General features: G+C 34.7%; 1 protein-coding gene across 2 annotated transcripts in view; it reads left to right on the forward strand.

The window, feature by feature from the left end:
* The first annotated feature begins 4,042 nt into the window (after nt 1–4,042).
* LOC123540912 (claspin-like) overlaps nt 4,043–24,834 on the forward strand; it is a 44,881-nt gene continuing 24,089 nt past the window's right edge. Inside the window, exons 1-7 of one of the 2 annotated variants that reach the window (XM_053545146.1) lie at nt 4,043–4,235; nt 21,417–21,537; nt 21,904–21,962; nt 22,764–22,919; nt 23,706–23,798; nt 24,202–24,279; nt 24,482–24,533. In XM_053545146.1, coding sequence (XP_053401121.1) covers nt 4,209–4,235; nt 21,417–21,537; nt 21,904–21,962; nt 22,764–22,919; nt 23,706–23,798; nt 24,202–24,279; nt 24,482–24,533 — 586 coding nt within the window. In that variant the 5' untranslated portion in view covers nt 4,043–4,208. Of the gene's footprint in view, nt 4,236–8,731; nt 8,890–21,416; nt 21,538–21,903; nt 21,963–22,763; nt 22,920–23,705; nt 23,799–24,201; nt 24,280–24,481; nt 24,534–24,834 lie in introns of those variants that run through there. The other variant, XM_053545140.1, reaches the window with a different exon arrangement.

Raw genomic sequence — 24,834 nt, forward strand, 5'->3', positions numbered from 1 at the left:
AACTCTGCACTATGCATATTTCTGGAAGGCTTCCATACCTACATACAGTTTCTCTCAACTTGAAGCTGCCTTGGCGTCGAATTGAAGCTTTTGATTGCAGCACAGAGGTGGAAGTAGCTACCTAGCCTGCAGCTCGTGTGGCTACTTGCCTCTTTAAATACTTGCTGCACCTAAGTTTTTGTTTCTCTTTCTGCATCTGCTTATTTCCCTTTCTTTTCAACTCTTCTAAGTCATTTTTGTAAGTTCGTAGGCTTTGATGGTTTGTCAAGTATATTCCTATATTCTTCGCAGCTCACTACCCTGTCCTCCGCTCTGTTGAGATGCTCTTATCACTCCATAAGGATTGTAACAGGTTTTGTGACTTTTTTGAAGCTTCGAATAAATGTGACTTTGGGTTTTATTGACTGTAATTGCCTTGTATTTTGGCATAAAGTTGCTTCACGCGCTATCCAATTCCCGCTGGGAATACGCTTAAAATAGGTTGCGCGACGTCCGGTGCTGGTGTTGCGCGTAAAAATAGACGAAATTCAGGTTGGTCAAGTGATATTTTTACTAAGTATGACTCAGTTAGAAATGTTCTCGCAAAAATCAAAATGCTATTCGACACAAATATACAAGATACAATTTTTTATTTATAGTCTGGTTGCAAACATAATAACATTAGCTATGAATAGCTATTAGCCGACCACATGCATGTGATAAATCATCATACGTGCGAAATATCTGGTTTGAAATTTTTGATTCGGTCCTATTATAACAAAAACTGTGGGGACCCGAAGCGTGAAAAGAAGCTTGAAATCTACAAAAATGCCAGTTTCTGACCTTATGTGGCTTATTTGAGGACATCTGACGTTCCTAATGATAAAGCAACTGTAATACGGTAGCGAATATCACATTTGTTCCAAATCCTGCTCATGGGGACATTATTATGAATTGACAATGAATATGCGGGAATGGGATTGCGCTCCGGGAGTAGAGTTGCTCATTTACATTATGATAGCAAACTTTCCTGTCGTGTATGTGACTGCAAAACAGTTTGCACCTACATTATTATATAGTACATAGGTACTTATAACTGTATTATTTGCCTAAATTATTACGAGAAAAATAGGACTGTGATTTGAACACAGTCGGAGACAATGAAATATCCGTATTCTGTCATTGTCCCTACCAAATGGACCGCAAAACTGTTTAAAAAATTATTATAATGCAAATATAGGCATGAGGAAAACATGCTACACTTTAAACTGGGCTGTTATCATTTTGCATATCAATTGCGCAATTATAATTAGCAGACAATTCTGGGCTAATATTGCCTTCACTTACACAAATCTGATATTTCATGGTTACGGCCCGGAGTGCAGCTAGTGAAGTTTCCCCACATTTCTGAACACTTTGATTCAAGAATCAAGATGTCTGTCTGCTGAACTGTTTCTACACAGGTCGCGCGTATATGTAACAGCTACTATATAATAGGGAAATCGCTGATCTACGTATCGCACGGTCGTGAGTTCGGTCCTCGGGCGAGGCGTGTTGTCTCCGCTGTGATAAAGATATCGTATCTGAAATCATTTATCCTCCACCTCTGATTCATGAGGGAAAGTTGACACTTTCTTGCTCCTCCCTGATGCAACTATTACATGTGTTTTTAACCTCAATATGAACAGCAAACAAGTTCTACGTTGATTGTATCTTGTTGCAAAAATGGCAAAGGGAACGTTTGTCTTACGTTGTTCAATGGGTGATCTTTTTGTGCACTTTCAGCCTGGGCGTTTGTCGTAAACTGTAAATAACACTAGCTATAAATGAGTTTTCTTTACAAAATAAATAAATAGATAAAAATAAGGAAAATGGGAGGAGCAAGAAAGATGATGCCGGTTTCCAGGGTTTAGAGTCGTTTTTTGGATTAAAAAGGACTATGTGACTATGTAATATGTATACGAGCAACACAATTCCTGGGGCGCAACCCTATTCCCGATTATTTTTTGCCAGTCCTTTCCCCAAAAGCAGCATTTTATTCAATATGTATGTTATATTGATGATTGTACTACACAAAGTCATATTTGATCATTAGAAGGTAACATTTTCAAAACTTAAGCAAACGACTTGGGAAATTGCTTTTTTTTTCAAATACTTTTGTAAATGTGTCATTACCACCTACCTCGATATTGTATATACTGATGCGAAACACGATCACCGGAAGCCGCGCAAACCATTTTATTCCCAGCGGGAATTGGATAGCGCGTTTACCACCAGCATTCTTTGGGCAGTTTTTCTTGCCTGTCCCTATTATCCTCCTTTCTGTTTTCTTCCAGCTAAAGTTTCCTCTTTTCCTTGTTCTGCTTCTTGTATTTTGGAATAATGTATCTGTTTCCTTTGTTCATGTGTTTCACTCAAAAGTTCGGACTCTAACAATTTTTGAAGCTTGTGATTCGTTTCTCAGTTCAATGTTTTGTACTTCAGCAGAGATTCTGTTAGCCTGTATTGTTATTTCCATCTTGAATATCATGTTTTCCTTTCCATTGTCATTCACATTGTTTTCTTTTTAAATCTTTAGGGTTTTTTTACGAATTCAGGTGATAATTGAATGTTTAATGAGGAAGAATATTTCGTTGAGTTGATACTACGATTTTTGAACGTAAGACAGCTTGTACTTGTCTCCCTGGTCCTGTATTTCTAAGCTCATCCACAGTCCCCATAGTGTAAAGTACTGCTAGTAGATAGAACTTTCCCAGTAGGCATTTGACGTCGGTTAGACGTCGTATAGACGTCGGTTAGACGTCGTATAGACGTCGGATTAACGTTGGATTTTGGTTGGATTTGCAAACCGTTTAGACGTCGGATCCTGACGTTGGCTAGACGTCGCAATCCGACCATTTTCCAACCTAAATCTAACCACTTTTCAACCAAAATCTGACCAAATTTTCAACGTAATTTGCAATCAAACAAGTAATCAACACATGTATTTTATCATCTTTATTTCATATTATGGCGACGTAAGTCTAATACAATAAGTCCAAAAAGTAATGCAGTAATTGAAACTTTCAAGATTCGTCATTTTTGTATGATTCTTCAACTCCGCCAACATTTCCACCTGAAATGTATAAAATTTGACAGTTTCATTATTTAACATATACAAATATACTAGTGCTATTACTAAGAGCATAATTAATACGTGCCAAACAAATATGTAATATTTTAAATTCTATGAAAAAAATATTATATAAAACGTAATTAAATGCAATTGCTTTTTAAAGTAACAAACAAAAATAAGTCTTTTTTTAAAAAAAAATACGGAATCAGTATAACTTTTAAAATAAGTATAATTTTTAAAAATCTGTTACTCACGTTGCGGAGCCTTCCCTTTGTGTAAAGTATTTATAAACTTGCTCTATCTTATCCCAATAAATATCAAATTACAGGAAGTCTGTGTAAACCGATGCAGGCTTATCTCGCGAATGTGTGACTGATAGACAACATGTGTAGAAGAGAAGATCTATGTGAATTAAGAATAATTTATATATGTGTATAGAATGCATTTTTATCTTTAACAGTTTAAAGTTCGTGAAAAATCCGTCTCCGAAAATAGACAATCTCATGCGATATTGTAACTTAATTAATATAATGTTTGTTGTGAGAATGAACTATTATTAATAAGCGCATGTCCAGGCCTTTATGAAAACAAGTAAATATCTTTAAACTATACTAGCAAAATAATACCAGTTAGTTTTATGACTAAAAACATTTATCAGACTTTCTATCCAACCTAATGCCAACGTCTTCTAGACGTCTAAGTCTGACGTCTATTAGACGTCGTGAATATGACGTTGGTTAGACGTTGGATTCAGGTCGCCGACGTCGCGACCAAAATCCAACGTCTAACCAACGTCGGTACGACGTCAGGTGTTTACTGGGTTACACTCCATCTCGGACAAACATACAGTTTACTTGGATATTCCTAACCAGTTTTCATTAAACTGAAATGGAACTAATGCTTTAACATGTGCATTATATATATAAGAAAAGATCATTAAATGCCAATACAAAAACATCATCTGATTTAATATCACTTATTTTCCAAATATTTAGATTTTCCCGACTTCTATAAGCTTGGCTATTTCGACTCGTTTCATCGACGGTATTCCGAACCACAGCTGTTGTTATTCTTTTCTACATGTAGACGTCTACCTACGGAGACTAGGCTAGTGATGTGGGCTTGGGCTTCAGCATTCTATGTAAACTTTATTTCATTTCTTCTCTGGAACAGACTCGATCAAACCGAATTTTCTATTATGTTGCTTTGTTTATGTTGCTTTGTTAGGTTCTATGCTTCCAAAGGATTTTTTCACGGATTGTATTATCTATGATCATTCAAATCGCACAAAATAGTGAATTAAGATTTTAAAAATAAGACTATTATAAATGCTATACATTTTAATTGATATATTTTCAACATTGAAATATACCAATATTCAGTGTAACACGTAGCATGTGAAATTGTCCAGAGTAACTGCTGACTAGAATTAAATATTTTCAAAAGAATGAGGTAACACTAAAGTGATGGTGAAAAAAATATGCACACAAGTTATGAATAAATGAGGATTTGGTCTCTATGGCCTATTTGGTGAAATTATGAAAGGGCTATAATTCTACAAAAATATCCACAAGAAAAAGTCCATTATTTATGGTCATCTTCACCTCAAGATCCTTCATCTGTGAAACTATCAATAGTGTTTGTGGATTTGGACACACAAGATTTTTTTCTCTATTACACTATTTAGCAAAACTATCAAAAGGCCAAACATATGGTAAATAATAGTCACAGCAAAAGTTCCTTCCTTTATGGTCATCTGCACATCTGTGAAAGTTTGAAGTAAATCAGGCTAATAGTGTGGGAGGAGTTGGACACACAATATTTCGGGACGTACGGGCGGACGTACTGACAGCAGCAACGCTATATCCCCCACCCCCAAATGTGGGGGGCATAAAAAGTATGATGGTTCAGAATATCCCGTATAATTTTAATTACTTCGGTTAAATATAAATAACTTTTTAGAATCTCAGGCTTTCCAGCCAGCCATTACAAAAAAAAATCTTTTGCACTGGAATCAACGACATTTCACTGTTCACAATTGAATGCACTAAAGACGCACCTACTGAATCCAAACTACTTTCATAAACCACAGCATATACTTTTTTGAACATTAACGAAAACCCCAAGGTGTTAATTTACATTCATTTGGGGTAGGTGCGGGAGGGGTCCCTCGCGGTGAAAATTTTAATTCTCGGGTTCAAAAAAAATACATTTTTACTACTTCTTATATGAAAAAGTAGGAGTAATAGGAGGTTTTATAGAAAACTAGAAAGTAGAAAAAAGTAAGAACGCTGGAAAGCCTGTAATCTATATAGATCTAGTTTTAGTGTGACAGGTATATAATAATACCTCCTCGTCATGTATTATTTGTGTGCCTCACCGTACAATAAGTAAAAGTAAGCGTCTCTTGAAAATAGCAGCCCCGTATTTTCTCGGCAAAAATTAGCATATCGAGTCATTATACGACATTTTATATTGTGATTATCACCTGAAGAAAGGTAAATATTAGAACTTGCGGTCGTTTAATGTGCATAAATACTTAAAGTTTGCATAATTAAACCAATAAATAAATTCTGGCGGTCTGCTTGTTGTCTTCAGCTGTATAACGTATACAGTGATCCGCATTTAGGGCCTATATAGGCAGATTCGTGGGAATACCCGAGTAAACCATATATATGTGAAATTTGGAATAGTTCATTTTTTTTTAAAACAGCTCAGGCATAAAATGTCTTGTACTTAATTAGTCCTATATTAGTATAAAATCTAAAATAGTTCAATTTTAATACAGCACATGCATCTGAAATCCTATAAGTTGGCCAATACATGGTCAGCTTTTAACGAGAATTTTCAAGAATTCTCTCTTAATTATTTACTGTGTTAAAGCTATTCCCTTCAAATTGGATTGTCTCCCTTACATTAGCTAAAGGCATACAGACACTAAATAGAAAAATGGCGCGAAAAAAAATGGTATCGCATAATGGCGGACACAAATAGTCCTCAGTTGTTTTGCTCTGTAGAGCTATTTTCCTTATTTTCTTTGCAATTTGTTTGCTAAAATCACATGACAGATCTCTGCTTGACATGTAGGTAGCATTTTCATAATGAAATAACAACATGACAAAATTTTTCATGGAAACTTAGATCATACACCACCAGTATAATTTGGAGTCTCATTTTTTAGCTGATTTTGCAGTTTGTGTGTTTGACTGAAATTATTTTTCTTGCATCAAACATGACCCCAACTTTTCTTTTGATTTTTAGTTAGCACTGACAATATTCGTCAAGAAAATGTAAGTTACAGAAATTTAAAATGGGTCCTGATGTGTGCTGCGGTCATTGGAAATAGGTCAATTTTATATAGAATAAAGAACAACAACTATTTCGTGTGTTATAACCTAAAGCCGTGTCATCTATAATTCTTTGTTATAGATTTTGCATTGATTTTAATTAGTCTACTTATTTATGGTGTCTTAGTTACTTAGTTTGTATAAACAATGATATATATAAATCAGATATGCCATTCAGATATCTGTTTCTGGTTATTATACAATTAAAACATGAAATCAAATTTACCCGTGTAAACTAAAGTCTCTTTAGCTGTAAAGGTGACTATTTTGCATGCTTTCCACGAACAAAACCGTGACAAAAATGTAGGTCTAACTTAAGTCGTGCCAACTCCTGGAAAGCACGCTATTATAAATGTTTGTTGTTGTTGTTTTTTGTTTTTTGGGTTTTTTTTTTTTTTTTTTTTTTTCAAGTTTGGATTTGATTACTAAAATAGACATGATATTGCTCATCTGTGACTTTCCCTTTTTTTCGTACAGCAGGGAAATCATGCTGCCTGTAGTATCTTTTATTTAAATAAATGCACACCCCCCGCCCCCCCCACCCCCACCAGGTTTCTCTAATCGCCAAACTTGCAGATTACACTATTTCCTAAGAAACAATTTCTTATTGACGTCGTTTTTCTTCTGTCGTCGAATATTTCAATACTCAAAAGATGTTTAGCTTTCTGTCGGAACTAATATAATTTATGTGGATTCGTATCGTTCTCCTACCACACAGCTGCGACTACTTAAACAGTTGGGTGAAAAATCAAATCTCTGTTCTATTCTGTTTTGTTCATATTTTTTTCTATTTTTGTCTAATGAGACAATTATGAACGTTATTAAATGGAAGCAAGAAGCTTTTACCCTAGCTATTACAATTATAAATAAACTATTGTATTGTTTATAAAGTCAAGAACACATACATGTGTTAATAAGTTATCATGTTTTGGAAAATATAATTTATTTGCATCTAAAGTAAAAGAAATTGAAAACTTTAGTGATTTTCACTATATGTTCAATATAAGCGATGGTGATACTTTAAAAAAAAATTAGAAGCAAGAAGCTGTTCAGTTAGGATAAATATTTTCACATGAAATTGAAGAGGAGATATTGATATATACTGTCATATGTGTTAAATTATTTACAAACTAAAATACATATCTGAAATCAATCATTGAAAATAAATTTCCTATATAATTTATTGCTCAAAGTGATAACAGGGTATCGGATAAATTTTAAGGGGGACAACTTACTATGATATGCCAGTCAAATATAATAAAAACTGGGTAAAGGTAAATGTAAATTTATTTACCGTCGCTTTGTGAAACAATTTTGAGCGACCCTATTTTAAGAACAGTTAAAACCAATTATACCTTACCCCCAGCAATTTGCCGGTACCCATTTACAGCTGGGTCGACTGGGGCAATCGTGATAAAGTGCCTTTTTCAAGGACACACCGCAGTGGGAGTAGCCAGGGGCCTTCACCTCCGTAGGAAAACATCTTAGCCCTCTCGACCAATGCATGGGGATGGCTATTCATAGCTATAGCTAATATTGTAATGTTGACACCCGACTATAAATAAAAATTTGTTTCTTGTATCTTGTATACAGTTTACACCATAAACGGCTAAATATCAAAATACCCACTTATATAATATATATTTCCCGCCACCAGAACTTGGCTAGGCTACTGTAATCGTTTGTTACGTGTATTGCTGCACTTTTAAAAAGAAGCATTATCGCGAAATTTTGCGCTAAAATATTTTCAGGAAACAAATAAAATATATAGAAAATATGATATTTTGTTAAAATGTTTTCAGAAAAAAATCAGAAATTTCTTGGAAAGTTTACAATATTATCGTGATAGCTTCCTAGCTATCTCGTGGCAGAAATATGCAATCATAGTAACCCCAGCAGGCCAATTGTATAGTAGGTTACAAATGGAAGTAGACATTTGTGCAGGGGTGCACATGTTGTGCCCGAGCCTATATGATAGCATTTAATGTATCTTTCCTGCTATAGAAGGAAAAAGATGAAAATCCAACACATTTCTTGTTAAAACCAAACAATCCAGTTTCATAGATTTAGGCCTATATCAATTTCAACTTAAGATGAACAAATATTTCAGTATCCTGCAGTAGCCAAAGTTAAGTAATCCTAGTAACCAAAGGTACTGACATTGAAATTTTGAAAAAAAAGTAAAGTTCCAAAAGCCATATAGCCTTGTAAGTAAACATAGCAAACAAAGGTGGGTTACAAATGGACACAGTTGTCGTGCATTTAGTATGCCGTAGCTTTCACAGCGTGTACTTTTCCTTGACACCGGAAAAAAGTTTCGCAAACCGATCGCGGGAACGTCCGAAAAGCGGCAGTGTAAACAAAAAAATCTGCAAATTTCTTTCAAAGTAAAGCTTATATTTTCGGCATAGCATGTCCGAACAAAAACTGGACGAAGTAGATGGAGAGGTAAGCATGTTTGTTGCTGGAAATCAAACTGCAAAACGTAGCTTTGCTGGAAGCGTGGGTCGAAATGTTCGTCTCGATTAATTTCGACCCACGCCAAAATCGCTCTGTAAGCCAAGTTATTGTTTAAAATAAAGCATAGTACTTGTGTTTAACCATACACAAAAGAAAAATATTTACAAAAGGATAGGTAAAACAGGAGATAATAAAAATATCAAAAGTTTGTTTTTGTATTTTTCCCGTTGATTTGAATACATGGTCACAGGAAACAGAAGTATTTAATATAATTCTTAAATTCCGCAAAAAATACGATCTCAAATTCAACAAATAATTAATAGCATTTCATACGCTGTAATCAGAAGCTTTTACTTTTTCTTGTTTTTCTCGGGACTGATGAATAAAAATAATAAACTTAATGTTTCTTCAGTATTTAAGACAAGATTTTGCTCACAAACTAGCAAAAAAGTGGTGGTTGTTGCTATTGCTATTTATTATTTGTCGAATTTGCGATTGTGTGTTTCCGTGATTATAGTCAAAATAATTCGATGTTCAGATTGTTTTATATTTGTGACGGGCAAAAATGTCAAAACTTTGAGGAAGTGTCTATCGGCACGACCGTCGTGCCGATTATTTTTTCTTATTGGCACGACGGTCGTGCCGATTATTTTTCTTATCCGCACGACGGGTGTTTCGGTAGCGTTTCTATTTTTGACGTAATGTATATCTTAGTTAAAAATACTAGCTGTTATAGCATCATGTTCATTGTTTAAGATATCAAATCAATAGACTTTAATTGGATATTAAAACAACCATTATTAGTAAAATTAATTGAATAATTCATCAATTGCAAATTAATCAAAAGAATGCAAAGAACACATATTCTTGCATAATTAATAATATAGTTAGTTAGCATACCTTAATGCCCTTATTTTACTTTTCATATTATGTTTTTAGTTCAATAAATCGTGCGTAAGTGATTCAACATAATGCGGGTAGGTGCATGCTACTTTATGGAGATCTGATAAGGCTTTTAAAAAATTTGTTTCCGGTAATATGCTCAAAAAAAATTAGGGTAGGTAGGTCGGAATTTTTTTTTTTTTTAAGAGACTTTTCGGAAATTATTTTGTGTCAAAAAATGAATACAAGTAAGGGGGTTATGTCTTTAGAGCGACAGTAAGTTGATTTCTAACATCACTGACCATGTTTAAAGCATAAAAAGTGCAGTTTTGCAACTTTCTGTGAAAAAGTTGAAAAATAAAATTCTCCAGAAAGGAACTAAATTTCACATATGTATACAGTATTTTAAGTTGTATCAGTAACAAAAATAATCGACATGATTTTCCAGTCATGATCGTCGTGCGAATAACGAAAATAATCGGCACGACCGTCGTGCGAATAACGAAAATAATCGGCACGACGGTCGTGCGGATAGCCTCGGCCAAGCTTTGATTAAAGTTTGAAGGACCAAAATGATGGAAGTTAAATCCAGTGCTAGCCCTGGCCATTACAGATAAATAGCCTTTTTTTTTTCAGGGAAAAAATTAATAGACAAACTTGGCGCACTCGTAATTCGCATGCGCTTTCGCATTTCAATGAAAAACATAAAACAGGGTATTTATAACTATTTTTTTTTTTTTTCATGAAACACTAAAACACATTTTATTTTTCAGTTTTCATTTTTTCATGTTTATCATAGGCTTTGAATAATCATACATTTATGCATATCTTCAGTTGTTTGTATTCAGATGTCACTGAAAATACCATTTTAGTATGTGACATGACCCATTGTGAATTCTTCAATTTCTAGTCAAGAATGATCATTACTTTTTGTGACGAAAGTCCGGGCTTAAGCTAGGCTAAGATTTTAGGGAGAAGTCACTTCTCCCTCAGCTAAGATTAGGGAGAAAGGGAGAGATTTTAGGGAGAAGTGACAAGATTTTAGGGAAAATGTGGAAATATTTTAACGCCATAACATGTAACTAAATTGAAAAAGGAACTAAAGATGCTTAATATAATGTTACTGTTTTTATTATTTCCTGTCTTTGTTTAAGTCTATTGATTTAAAGTAAATAACAAATTCACTCAAAATGTCAGTGATTCTGTTTTCTTATCCTTGTAAACCTTGTGAATCTAATGTGATTAAATGCAAATTAAACTTTTTTTCACTCTTGCAATGGTTGCCCAAACCAAGATAAATACAATTTTAAAAAGTTAATTCCATATATCAGCAAAAAATAAATCAACTCCCAGTGCTATAATGCATTCTAAGTCACAGTCACTTTAAATAACAGGTGTGTATTTATGCTGGTTCTGAATTAAATACATGTCAATAGCAGTGACATCACTATGACATCACATGGAATACAGGTCTTCTTTGATCTGCTGGTGTCTTCTTTGATCTACTGGTGTCGGCACACATTAAAAGAAACAGTTGTCAAATAGGTTAAACCCAGTTTCTGATGGCAGGTGTCAAATATTTGGGTAAATTTAAGTTACCAGGGTTTTCCCTCAGGTTTTTTATTTGGGAGTCCATGGACTCCCATGGCTGCTAATTTAAGGGTCCCTAATAATTTTTGGGGGTCCACAAATTATTGATCTTGAAAATGGACATTATTACTAAAAAAATTTACCCTAAAACCGAATGAACTTGTATCTTTTTAATTTAGATAGCAGCTGATTCAATATTTCGGAATGGTATCTTTCAAAATGGCATGAGCTTCTCAATTCAGACTTATAACAAAAGGCGTGACAGTCTTTTTGTTATGATCAAATAGCCAGTAATTACCGGCAATTAAGTGTCACCGCTTGTCAATTATATTGTTCAAAGTTTGATCTCGGTTAAAGATAATACTCGATCCTTAATTAGTATCATAATTTTTGCGATTTATTAATGTTTTTTCATCAAAATACTTTAAATTTATATGAAATTAATTTTGTTTAATAGAAAAATAAACCATTCGATCTTTTACGGAACGTAATGGCAATCTTAGATTTTAGCAGTGTCAGTTAGCGCGGAGAGTAGTTTCCCTTTACCAAAATGGCGAACATCGATAACAAAACTTGTTTTGAAGTTGGAAAATCGTCTATACCTGTGTATACAAGATACAAGATACAAGACAAGATACAAGAAACTTTATTTTACGTCGGATATGAAATTAACAAATAACATAAGCTTAAAGCTATTTCCCGACAAACGTATGATATAGTAATAACAAAAATAAAATGAAAAAATAAAACAGCTGTAAAGAGAAAGCAGTCATAAAAGAACAAGGGAAGTAACTCTGTAACAGTACATAAACATTACTGACCTTGTTACTCCCCTTAAAAGCTAAATTAAAACATACATGCTGAAAAGAGGGATACAAAAATCAAGCAAAACAAAATTAGTTAATTACAAATAAGTAGATGACATTATGGGTATTGTGGCAAGTGTAAAAACAAAAACCCTATCTAAGTAAATGTCCCAAAAAACTACCGAAAGAAAGTTGTAGGTTTGGGAAAAGGGCCTGGAGAGGTCATTCACTCCACCACAGCCATATCTGTCATCTACCCTAGGAGAAAAAAGCACACAAGTTAAAACATAAAAACAAAACAGACAACTTACAGTACATATTTACATAAAATTAACTAAATTAAAACATACTAAGAGAGGAGCACATATTTAATAATAGGCTTTTTAAGCACATGCAGATTATTACTAGGAAAAACTAAGCTAAATCTGTACCATGCAACTAAGAAAACAGAAAAAAAAAAAATGAGGCATGAAGGGTATTATACAGAAGAAAGAAAAAAAAAAGAAAAAGTAAAACCTGTGGGAAAGCTGCTGATCTTGACCTAGGCCTAAAAACTGCCATAAAAGTAACTAAATAAAAAACTGATTAGCAAAAATAACACAAAAGTGTGACAGATAAGATGAGATTAAGAACAGATATCTCCTCAAATCAGATTTGCGAAGAACTGATCAGCAACTTTCTCGCAGAGAGTCATGTTTACATAAAATGTGATAACAGCAGCATTTTTAAAACAAAAGCATGACAGAGAAAAAGCAAACAAAAAACAAGCAAGCAAAACAAAAGCTAGCAGGACAACAGCACATACAATAAGCAAACATACAGCATACACTCACTGACACATGGCACATTTACATTTGGGGCCAGTCCAGGTGCGGACCAGTCTGACAAAGTCTTTGTACCTATCTATGGTTCTCATGTCATTTGGCAGACTGTTCCACACCCTGACGGCCTCAAACCTAAATGAGTTTCTTCCATACCTTGTTGTCCTTACTTGTGGCACTTCTAGAACATTTTCATACCTGAAATCATAATTAGAAGATTTTAATTTTACAATATTTTGCAGATATTCAGGCGAAAGATGGTGTATACATTTAAAAGTTTCGATGGCAATGGTTCGTAGTCTGTTTAGATGTAATGTTGTTAAATTTACTTTGTTTAATAGAGTTTCATATGAAGAAGTAAAGTCATTATAGACAATCTTAAGAGCTCTAAGTTGTATTTTTTCAAGTTTCTCAGTGTTGGTTTTTGAACAAAAGTGCCAAATTAGAGGACAGTAATTAAAATTTGATCTAATAAAAGATTTAAAAATAATTAGTCTTGTATTTTCATTGAGAAATTTGCTCAGTCTCTGTAATACGTTAAGTTGTTTGGCGGCCTTTCTGCAGAGATTGGTAACCTGGGAGTCAAAATTTAGCTGGAAATCAAGATTGACTCCTAATAGTTTAACCTCATCTTCACATATTATTTCATTTTGACCTATGTTGAAGGATTTGACTGCTTTATTAGTTTTGTTTCCTATGCAAATGGACTGGAATTTTTCTGGATTAGCTTGCATTTGGTTTATATCGAACCAATCAATAAGGATTTGACTTTCAGATTCTAGAGTTTCTTTGAATACATCTAGATCCTTGTGTTGGAAAGAAAGGGTATTGTCATCTGCATAATTGTGAAGAGTTGACCTATGTACGAAATAGAATATATCATTTAAGAATATATTGAAGACCAAAGGCCCGAGGATTGAACCTTGAGGGACACCTTTAAGTATTTCTTGCCATTCACTAGTAATTTTACCGAGTTTGACCCTTTGAGACCTATGTGAAAGGTAGTTTAGCATGAGTTTGCAGGCTTTCTCTGATAAACCATATGCCTCAAGTTTGAGGACTATAAGATTATGTGGTAAGCAGTCAAAGGCTTTGGATAAATCCATTAGTATGGCGCCTATATATTGATTTTCATCAAGGGATTTTTTCCAGTCTTCAACTAATTTTAACAAAGTTGTTTGGCAGCCATAGGATGACCTAAAAGCAGATAGATATGGATGGAAAATATTTTCAAAAAAGTCAGTTAATTGATCACTCATGATTCTTTCATATATTTTGGACATGGTGGGTAAGATGCTTACTGGCCTGTAATTTTTTTCAATGAAGGGATCATCTTTTTTATAAATGGGTCTAACCTGGGCTTGTTTAAGTTTGGATGGGAATTGACCTTTATCTATCATAGCGTTTGCTATTTCCTTAATTGGGTTTACAAGGCTGCTTTGACCTGCTTTTATGATTTTAGGTGGTATGGTATCCACACCCGTGGCCTTCTTACAGTCGAGTTTCTTGATGCAATTTCTCACTTTATTTTCTGTTATATGATTAAAATTAAAGTGCTCATTCTTACAATTGTTTAAGATGGCCTTGATACTAGGATGTTCTTTATCTACCGGGGTTTTGTTATTTATCCCTATGTTTTGTGCAATATTTATGTAAAAAGAATTTAATTTTTCTGATACTATATTTTGATCTGATATTAAAGTGTTATTTTCCTGATTTTTAAGAATAATTGGATTATCGGACTTATTTGTAGACTTTTGAGATAGGAAGGGTTTGATGGTTGGCCAGAAATCTTTTGATTTTGGTCCGCCATCGCACCTTTCCTTAAAATAGACTGATATGGATTCTCTTTTAAGTTTTGTTTTTAGATTTCTTAGGTGGGTGTATTCTTGCCAGTTAAGATTGGATCTATTCTTTGTACCGTATAACCCCGTATTAACGCTCCCCCTCTAATTAACGCCCCCCCCCCCCCCACGTTTTTTGGGGAAAATAAAAAAATCTTACCTTCAAAAATTGGTCCTAGATCCAACACAATAATATCCAGATAATAACAATTCCATAACAATACAAATGAATTTAAAAAAAAAAACCCACACTTTATTAACACAAACTTTTAAACATGCCAACAAGCATGGCACAAATAAATTTACTGTGTGTAAGTACTGAATATGCCACGCTATAAACGCTACAGTATTGATCGAATTTAACTCGGATGATGTCACTCGGCGCGCGACTTTACACAGATTCCCAGTACGATTACGTATCGGGTTATGTCAGTGCATGAATTGGGATGAATAGGGGGGCGTTTATACGAGTTACTGACATTGTTTGGATCAAATTTTTCGTAAAATGCATCGCCCCCGGGGGCGTTTAAACGGGGTTATACGGTATATGTATTTTTTGGCATTTCTAGTTTTATATATAATTTTACGATATTTTGAGTTCATGTAGGGTGGGGGGTTTCGTCTAGGTATTTTTTCTTTTAGGGGGGCATGTTCATTAATTACTTCTTTGAGCATATAGTCATGGGCCCAGTAGATATCATCCATATCTTCAAAGATACGTGCAGTGTGGAATGGGGTTTGTGAGAGGTCATGATTAAAATTGTTTTCATCAAAATTTTTGTAACTCCTAAATGTGACTTTTTTCTTACTTTCTGTTTGACAATGCTCCTTTAATGATGTTGCAATAAAATTATGGCAATCGCTTAGTCCGCAGTTAAAACTGATAGTTTTACAGAAAAGGTTTTTAGAGTTTGTTAAAATAACATCAATCAGAGTAGGTTCTTCATTTTTTGTGTAACATGTGGGTTCTGATATAATATTCTCTAAGCTAAAACTGTCACAAATATTAATTAAAGGTTTACTTTTTTCTTTTTTCAATAGGTCGTAATTCAGGTCACCTAAACACATGAGATTTTCAAAATTAATAAACATTTTATCTAAGCAAGATGTCAATGCTATCTCAAATATGCTATTTTTAAGAGTATAATGAGCACCCACGATTCGGGGATGGTCCCAGTGGTAAAGAAACTGCGCATTTTACATGGGTATCTGCGCAAAGGAGGCTTCACTGCAAAGGAGTTTCATGACCGATTTTGCGGGGCCGGTGGACGCAGAGGCACTACAAAATGCGAGTTCAAAGCAGTCAAAGCGCGTCAGGGACGCAGAAAACCTGTGTCCGGGAAAACCCTGAGTTACCTTATTCAAGTCACAGAAAGTGTCAGTGATAATATTATGTTTCTAAAGTCCTGGTTTTGAAAAATACGAGTAAAATTAAGTGGATTTAAGGATATTACTGAGCCAGTCAAGGTAAGATACTTTCTAAAGGTCAAAAAAGAATGTGTAAGCTAATGTAATGTAAATCCCTACTGTTAATTTGTACTTGTCTGCGGACAGACGAAATGCAAAAGCGCACTTTTGTTCGCCGTCTAAAAGTATAGAGTCGGACATAGGAATTCCACATCTGAAGGAATTGTGTTTAATTAATTTGTTTGGTAAATAATGGCGATTAAATGATCAAGGATAAAGTGATGATAATTGTTACTTTAAACTTAAATACGATCAATAGTGCACACATGCGGATCAATTAGTGAAGTATACCTCGTACCGCGTGTTGGCGATAAACAAATCAATTAAGCGTGTCACCGTTTAGAATGGGTAATTATGCCTCTGGGCAAATACGCTTCCTGCTACCGACTTCGCACGTTTTTGTCAATAAAACTATGTATGTTCCAACAATTTAAGGACAATTTTTTGCAGTATTTTTTTTTTAGCATTTTTATAAATTAATCGCCATTTTCTATTGCCAAAAATTGCGTTTTAATCGACACTTTATTAAAATAATCGCCATTTGGCGATGATGTCGACTGGCAGCGCGAGCACTGTAAATCACAGTACACAGTCATGTGAAGTTATATCGTTCATCTGCAAGAATGGCCAAACATTACAGAAATCCACCGGCGAAACCTCCCGTAACAAAATAAGGCACTAGTTATCTTCAGGAAGGCATCATGGTATCTGTACTTCTGCTAGATCTATGAAAGAAAAACTAACTTCTGTAAACCTCTTTGAAACCTAAAATCAGTAATGTTTCTTTTTCATGTTAGTGTAGCCTTTGCATAAACATTAATGATATATCAGATCCTCGTATGAATCTGTTAGGCCAAAATGTTGCTTTGTTTCTTGTACATGTCACAAGAAAAATAATCTGTCTGAATGATATGTTGGCATCTTATCACGATCTGCATCTGTTCCTTTGAACAAATTAAATGCAAAAGCATGTTTGACCACTAATATAAATCTGTATTAATCATGTAACCGCAATATAATAAAGCTATTTATCTCACCTATGCTCCGTAACATAGATTTATAGGGCACATTTTGAAATTGTCGTATCTCGTAGACAAGAGACTTTTTATGGGTAATTCTTTTCCGATAAACTGCAGAGGGTTTGAAGTTTAAAAAATCATATAAACCATTACATTACCATGAACTTCAAATTTCGACTAATCACATGCTGCAAATGAGTCTATTTAGGGAGAATGGCTGTATAGATTTGGCAGTGGCTAGGGGTCTGGTAACCACACCTCTAGACCCAGAGTCTAGAGGTCAGGTTACTGGACCTCTAGACAACCTCTACAGGGGGGCTAGAGGTCCGGTAATCAATATGAATACTGAGAATATGGTATTTACAAAGAGGAGACTGTATTTAATCTTTAAAACCGGGAGATGATTTCAAATGTTGTCTCTCGTATTTTTCTTATCATTTTAAATACATTGTAAGTGACAGGAAATAACGGTGACTACCAGAAATCGCTCTTAAAATTTCATATTCAGTAATAATAGATATGCCCTGAACCCGAGTGAGATTAATTTTAAATAAAATATTTACAAAAAGAAAATGTAATAACGGCAACTTTATGAGAACTAGATACGTTGAAATTGCTTCTGCATTATAAATGATAAACTTATGTACCATTGCTATGACGTTACGTAAAGGCGGGTAAATGTGTATGTTACCAGATGTGACCAATGGGAAAAGTGCATTGTGACATGACATTAATAGTTTTGCCATTCTAACAGTTGCTGCATGGTTTCAGAGAAGTATAACTCGCAAAATATGTAAAATTAGACTATCTTAATTATTTCAAGTAGTAGTTATAAGATTATTATTATTATATATTTACGAGGGTTCAACGCAATAAGGACGTATCTACATATAATTATTATATGTAGATTCGCTCTTATTGCATTGAACCCTCTGAATTACATCATCATCATGGTTTAGAAATGAAATATATGGTTTTTGTTTAAAGTGCATTTGAAGACTACCGGCCTCTACAAACTATAAAACACGCCCATACTTGTAAACTACTAAATCACAGTCTATTTCTTAATGAAAGGGAATGTAAGATGAACATAAGCATTTTTCTACACCACTTAGTACTCTTGAACGATCGCATTTAATGAAATGAAATAAATGGTTCTACCAAAGTTAGTTGGCTTTTCATAGACACTTTCATGATGATGCATGCTAGTATGTCTGCTGTTCCAATAATTGCCGTAAGTTGAAAAATTTATTGTTAAAAAAAAGTAAACGCATGCAAAACTGAATCAGTGTAAAGAATATTAAAGAAAGACCAAACAAAAATGTATTTATATGATATAAATAGCGGTTTAGCAGATTCTATTTTGGTATGTAATACATGCACATGGGTGCGTTTAAAATACACACCCCTAAACACTTAAAAAAACGTAAAAAAATATACTCAGATGAACAGGTACTAAGTCGCGATTTATTTCTTAAGTGAATCAAACCGTGTTTATATCTGACAAAAGAATATTTATAGATTGAATGAAAATTGACATTAGAACATGATTTAGTCACACAAAGCATGAAAAAGTCTTATTCTTGGTTGCATTCTTTGCTTCCAAAGGATCTTTTTACAGATTTTATTAACTATCACAAATGCAATCTTTAAGTGCCATGTGGCGGCTGTAAAAAGTCTCCCTGTACTTGGATTCAGTGTTGTTATATTTTCTGGTCCTTTTGGATCATGGAGTCCATTCAACATGTATATATTAGAGTTCCGCTTAAGCCGGTGCTAGGGGGCGAGAGAGGTGTTGCACATGTCATTACCTCTCATGAACAGACTCAATCAAACCGTGTCTGCTATTATTCTTCTTGGTTGCAATTTTTGCTTCCAAAGGATATTTTTACAGATTTTATTACAGAGTAATTATTGACCTATCATCTCAAAAGGTCTATAACCAGAATGTAAATAAAAATCAGCTTAGAAAAAAAAACTCAGTCACAATCTGTGCTGGCTTATAATTTGATTGTTTATCTTGTATTACGTTAGTTTTGCAAAAATATACAGATTTCAGTGGTATAAAGGACATAAATTTCCTTGCGGAATGATACACACATCATGACTTTACAAGAATAAAACAGTTTTTATGCCCCCGAAGGGAGGCATATAGTTTTTGAACCGTCTGTCAGTCTGTCTGCAATTTTCGTGTCCGGTCCATATCTTTGTCATCGATAGATGGATTTTCAAATAACTTGGCATGAATGTGTACCACAGTAACAGGATTTTCCCTGACGCACAAATCCTGCTTCATAGTTGCACTTTTCTGACAAATGACCCGTAAAAATAAATTCTGTGCGTCACAGTGGACGCAATTTCTTGAAAATCAAAATCAGGCCAAGTTTGTTTACAATGAGCGATTTTCTGAAAATGTACTTTCAGTTTTGTAATTATATGCAGACTGTGTCACCAATTTTCTATATTTGCGTCGATTCACATTTCACAAATTTAATACCCAGTCTGATACTTTGACTGATTAACACTTTGTAACAGTTGTTATCGCTGCTCGCTACCAGTAGTACCAGTCTGATGTTTACTAAAAAAAGTTGGTCAAAATCAAAGCAAGCTGACGATGTTTATGACATCGTCGGCAGCAAGTACAGTAGGACCCAGTGGTTCAGATCGCCTGTTTCTACTATAATACTGCCTGGTAAAAAGTACTAAAACCTATTTTAGCACATATATAAATAAAAGTCAAACATCAGCTGTTTTTATCATTTTATTCGGTGACTTTAATCTGTATAATCACTAGTATAAGATTTAAGAAAAACAAAGTTTTATTCAAAATACTAATTTTAGTATCTCTGTATGACCCCCACATTTCCACAAATTTTGAAAATGACCCCCACATGTGAAACACTGGGGGTCACAATGACCCTTATTTTAAAAAGCCAAGGGAAAACACTGCAGTAAGACGACGTGTCGCGCGCAAGTCCCAGGTCCGTAGCTCAAAGGTCAAGGTCACACTTAGACATTAAAGGATAGTGCATTGATGGGCGTGTTCGGTCCATATCTTTGTCATCCATGGATGGATTTCAAATAACTTGGCATGAATGTGTACCACAGTAAGACGATATGTTGCGCGCAAGACCCAGGTCCATAGCTCAAAGGTCAAGGTCACACTTAGACGTTAAAAGATAGTGCATTGATGGGCGTGTCCGGTCCATATCTTTGTCATCCATGGATGGATTTTCAAATAACTTGGCATGAATGTATACCACAGTAAGACGATGTGTCGCATGCAAGACCCAGGTCCGTAGCTCAAAGGACAAGGTCACACTTAGACTTTAAAGGTCATTTTTCATGAAAGTGCATTGATGGGCGTGTCCGGTCCATATCTTTGTCATTCATGCATGGATTTTAAAGTAACTACGCATGAATGTGTGACACAGTAAGACGACGTGTCGCGCGCAAGACCCAGTTCCGTAGGTCAAAGGTCCTAAACTCTAACATTGGCCATAACTATATATTCATTCAAAGTGCCATCGGGGGCATGTGTCATCCTATGGAGACAGCTCTTGTTCATGTTAATTATGTCACTCACATTGCAGTGTAAATAGGAAATAAATATGAATAAACAGGGGTCAAATTTAACAATAATTTGTACTAGCTGAAATTAGCTAGTGCCCTTTTTGATCACTAGCTAAAATGAAAAGCTACCAGCTAAAGTTAATAATATTTAATTACTCTATTAATATTTTACTGGCCAAAACTTTCTGATTGATCTCTGTCAGTAGCCAGTCACAAACAAAAATGATGTTTTCTATTAGCTTAAAATAACTTGTGCCATTTTTGTTGAACAATAAAATATCATAAACATAAGTGATAATATTCCTTTCATGAAGAAAAATGTACCTTCAAAACAATTAAAGTTTATTAAAGCTCTGAAGACATTTGCTTGTTATATTATTGACTAGCTGAAATTAGCTAGTACATTTCAAACCCACTAGCTATTTTAAAATTCCACTAGCATTTAGCTTGTATGCTTGTCTAAATTTGAACCCTGATAAATTAACGTTCTGACATTCTAAATTTTAATTTCAGTGTCCAGTTTCCAGTGAAGCATGCAGGCAGAGAATAAACATCATTAAACATCCTGACTTAGAAAAGTCCCTAACAGACTCTGGATTGGATGAGGGAAGTAACTCTGGCAGTCTTGATACAGGTAATAAAGTTCTTGCTAACTTAACAGGCAGCAAGACTTGAGATTCAGACCCAAATCCTTGGAATACATTGGAAAATAACAATGCTCTACCAGTCACACTACTTGGCTGTTAACACAAGTTCATCATACGCTCTAAAATTTAGTCTCTTAAATTATGTATTAACTTACAGTTGGCATGGGCAATCAGACCAGAACTTTAGTTTAAAGCTGTGATATTGATGTTTTATGTTTTAGGAGTTTATACAGTTGTAGCATAGGGGCAGATGAGTGTAAACTACCCATTCAAAATGTTGGTCTGTATTTTAAGGCAGTGATGCTGATGTATCTGTCTGTAATTTTGTTATAAATAAGTATATTTTTTAACAGGGATGTCGGGAGAAAACAGCGATGATGATGATGTTGTTTTGAGAAAGCCACAGAAATCAGTAAGTGCAGCTTCCATATATTGTTTCACCTTATAGGTATTTGTGGAGGAATACGACTTTTACTGACAGAATTGAGTGTTTTCAGGCACTTGGATGCTCCTGTTTAAATTTTCAGACACTGACTTCCAGTTAGATTCATTTTCAGACATGACTTAAGGATTTTCAGACACTGTTTTCGCCTATAGATGAGGATTTTCTGACACTTTGGCAGAATTTTTCTTGATGCACATCTTTGTGTGTGTAAACACGCATATTTCCAAATGACCTCTGAAATAATTCTGAACATGTCATTGATGAAGCAAATGATCTCATAACCACATTTTTGACGATTTTAATTTTTGTACCCAATCTAGTTAAGTAAGCATAAGTTTTCACTTTAGTACGAATTAGTAACATAGACTGCATTAAAAGTTTGATAATCAGAGAAACTTTAGGGTCTTTATGGAGCAAATTGTAAACCTGTCTATAGTATGTATTAAAGTAGTCTTTAGAGTTTAATAACCTGATTCACCTCAGAATGGTTTTATAATGTAAACAAAACGGCATAAACCTTGGTTGACCACAAATAAGGAAATGGTTATGTGGAAAATAGTTCCTGTGATGGTGAATAAAGCTGGATTCTACAAGTTGATACAAATTTTGAGAAAAGTCACTAGTCCAAAGTCAGTTTTGTTAGGTTTTTACCTTTGGGCAAATGTTAATTTCTGTCACTAAGGATAAATTGGGAATTTTATGATAAAATCAGGCTACAAGTACATAATTAGTAACTAATTTTAAGATTAACCACTTTCTTGCTTTCAGATACACAGGATACTTGATGATGACAGTGACTTGTCCCAGGACGTTACAAAGAAAGGAGAGACTGTGTCTGATGATCTTCAAAGTCAGGAAGAAAATGTAGACCCGAGATTTGACTTGTCCAAAGAGGTGATAGATCTTAGAGAGAAAAGAAAACAGGTAGGGTGAACTTTATTATGTACATTTTTATTTTGAACAAGCATTTGGAATACTTAATAGTTTTCACACAAATGAATTGATTTACTATAATGTTGTATAGAGAACAGGGAAAGGCCAAAAGCAAACATTTAGGGGTCCTCCATGGTTATGATTGCTGACAGAATCACTTGCCCTTCACCTCTTAGTTTTTGAGCCCTACTCAGGTAGCAAAGGAAACCATCCAGCAGGCTTGTGGAAGCTCAGTGATTCTTTCCAGGTGCCCTCATGAGCCTGATGTAATATCTGGAGGGGACACCTGGGGTATTCCTCTAACATTAAAGTTGTGTACTCGCCACATGGCATAAATTGTGTTACTGTGGCTTAAAATGTAAAAAATAAAACCAGAAAGAAAAAGGATCAGCTTAGGGACTAGAAAAATAATTCACAAATTTTAGGGAGTTCTTGATATGATAGTTATGTAATCAGGGTACAGCCCTTTTTGACTTTCTTAATAAAAAGCATAGGTGCCACCATGGCCAAATGGTTGGCAGCTGACTTCAAGTCACTTGCCAGTTACCTCTGTTTTTTCGAAACCCTACTGGGAATGTAGAATTTTTTCTGGAGTGCACTGGCTTATTAAAGGCCGATGGTTCAACCCAGTACCCAGGTGCCAACCTGTGCCTGAAATAATGCCGGGAGGGGCACTGTTATTTAACAAAGTCTAAGGCTTAGTGTTTCTAGTCATTCAGAAAGGCACGAGTCTATACCCTATTTCAACTCGAATGTCATTAAACTTGTTTATTTCAGGAGTTTACACCGGAGCAAGCTCTAGATGTGATCATGCAGGACTCTTCAGAGGAGAGTGATGAAGATGACACACCTACAAAAAAGAAAAGAGTGGTATTTATTGATATCAAAGTTCATTTTGTAAAGCATTGACTTCACCCAAGGAGCTTAAGTCCAACAATCTAGAAAATATGCTTGTGATCTTAAGGGCATAAAAATTTTGAAGAAAGACATATCTTACTCTGTTGCATTTATTATAAGACTTTATATAGTCAGTTACTTTCGGAGACAGTAGACTGGTACAGGCAGTAGTTCAACAACACTGTCTGGTTAGCACAATAGGTAGGGCTATAAAATTCTAATTGGGAATTCAGTTAGTATGCCCATATTCCTGGAGAAGTGTATGTTCTCTTTGATGACACTGTATATAAGGTCATTCGTTCTCCATTGTATTTGGAATCGCTGCTAGAACTTAACTTTTTTCAAATGCTCTACTTTGAATATTTTTCACTTGCAGAAGCGACCAGTAGCTGACTCCAGCTCAGATGAAGATGAAAATGTTTCCCTCATGGACACCATTAAGAAACATACAGCTGTAAGTAGGTCAAAGATTGCATACATTAAAATGCTTATGAAACATTTACACCATTCTGTTTTCTTTACTAATTTTGCCATAATTGCATACAGCATTACTAGTAATTGATGTTTTTGAAGATGTTCAAGTAATAAAGTGGTGAAATATATGCAACCAAAGTTACACATCTTGTAATATTCTTTCCACATATTTTTTTTTACAGAAAACTGGAACAGATGATCTCTTTGACAGTGAAGAAACAACACAGAAAGAAGGTACTGTAATAAACCCCTACATAACAGTGAACTGTATTTGAAGTGAAGCAGGGCTGGCAAAATCAATTGTATGACTTGCCCAGCTTGTCACAGAGCCCATACGGATAGATAGAATTTCACTGTATTTTGCTAAATAACCAGTATATGGACAAGTAGAAAATAGCACATGGCAGAAACAGAAAAGTTAGTCATAATCAGATTCTGCAATCCCTACTGAGGTTGGGCCTTCTTAAAACTTGGGAAGGATAAATGTAGAATTGCAAGTGCTTTTGCAAAATCTGTAGTCATGGACCTTGTTTGA

Source organism: Mercenaria mercenaria, chromosome 1 (assembly GCF_021730395.1).
Source record: "Mercenaria mercenaria strain notata chromosome 1, MADL_Memer_1, whole genome shotgun sequence".
Lineage (NCBI taxonomy): Eukaryota > Metazoa > Mollusca > Bivalvia > Venerida > Veneridae > Mercenaria > Mercenaria mercenaria.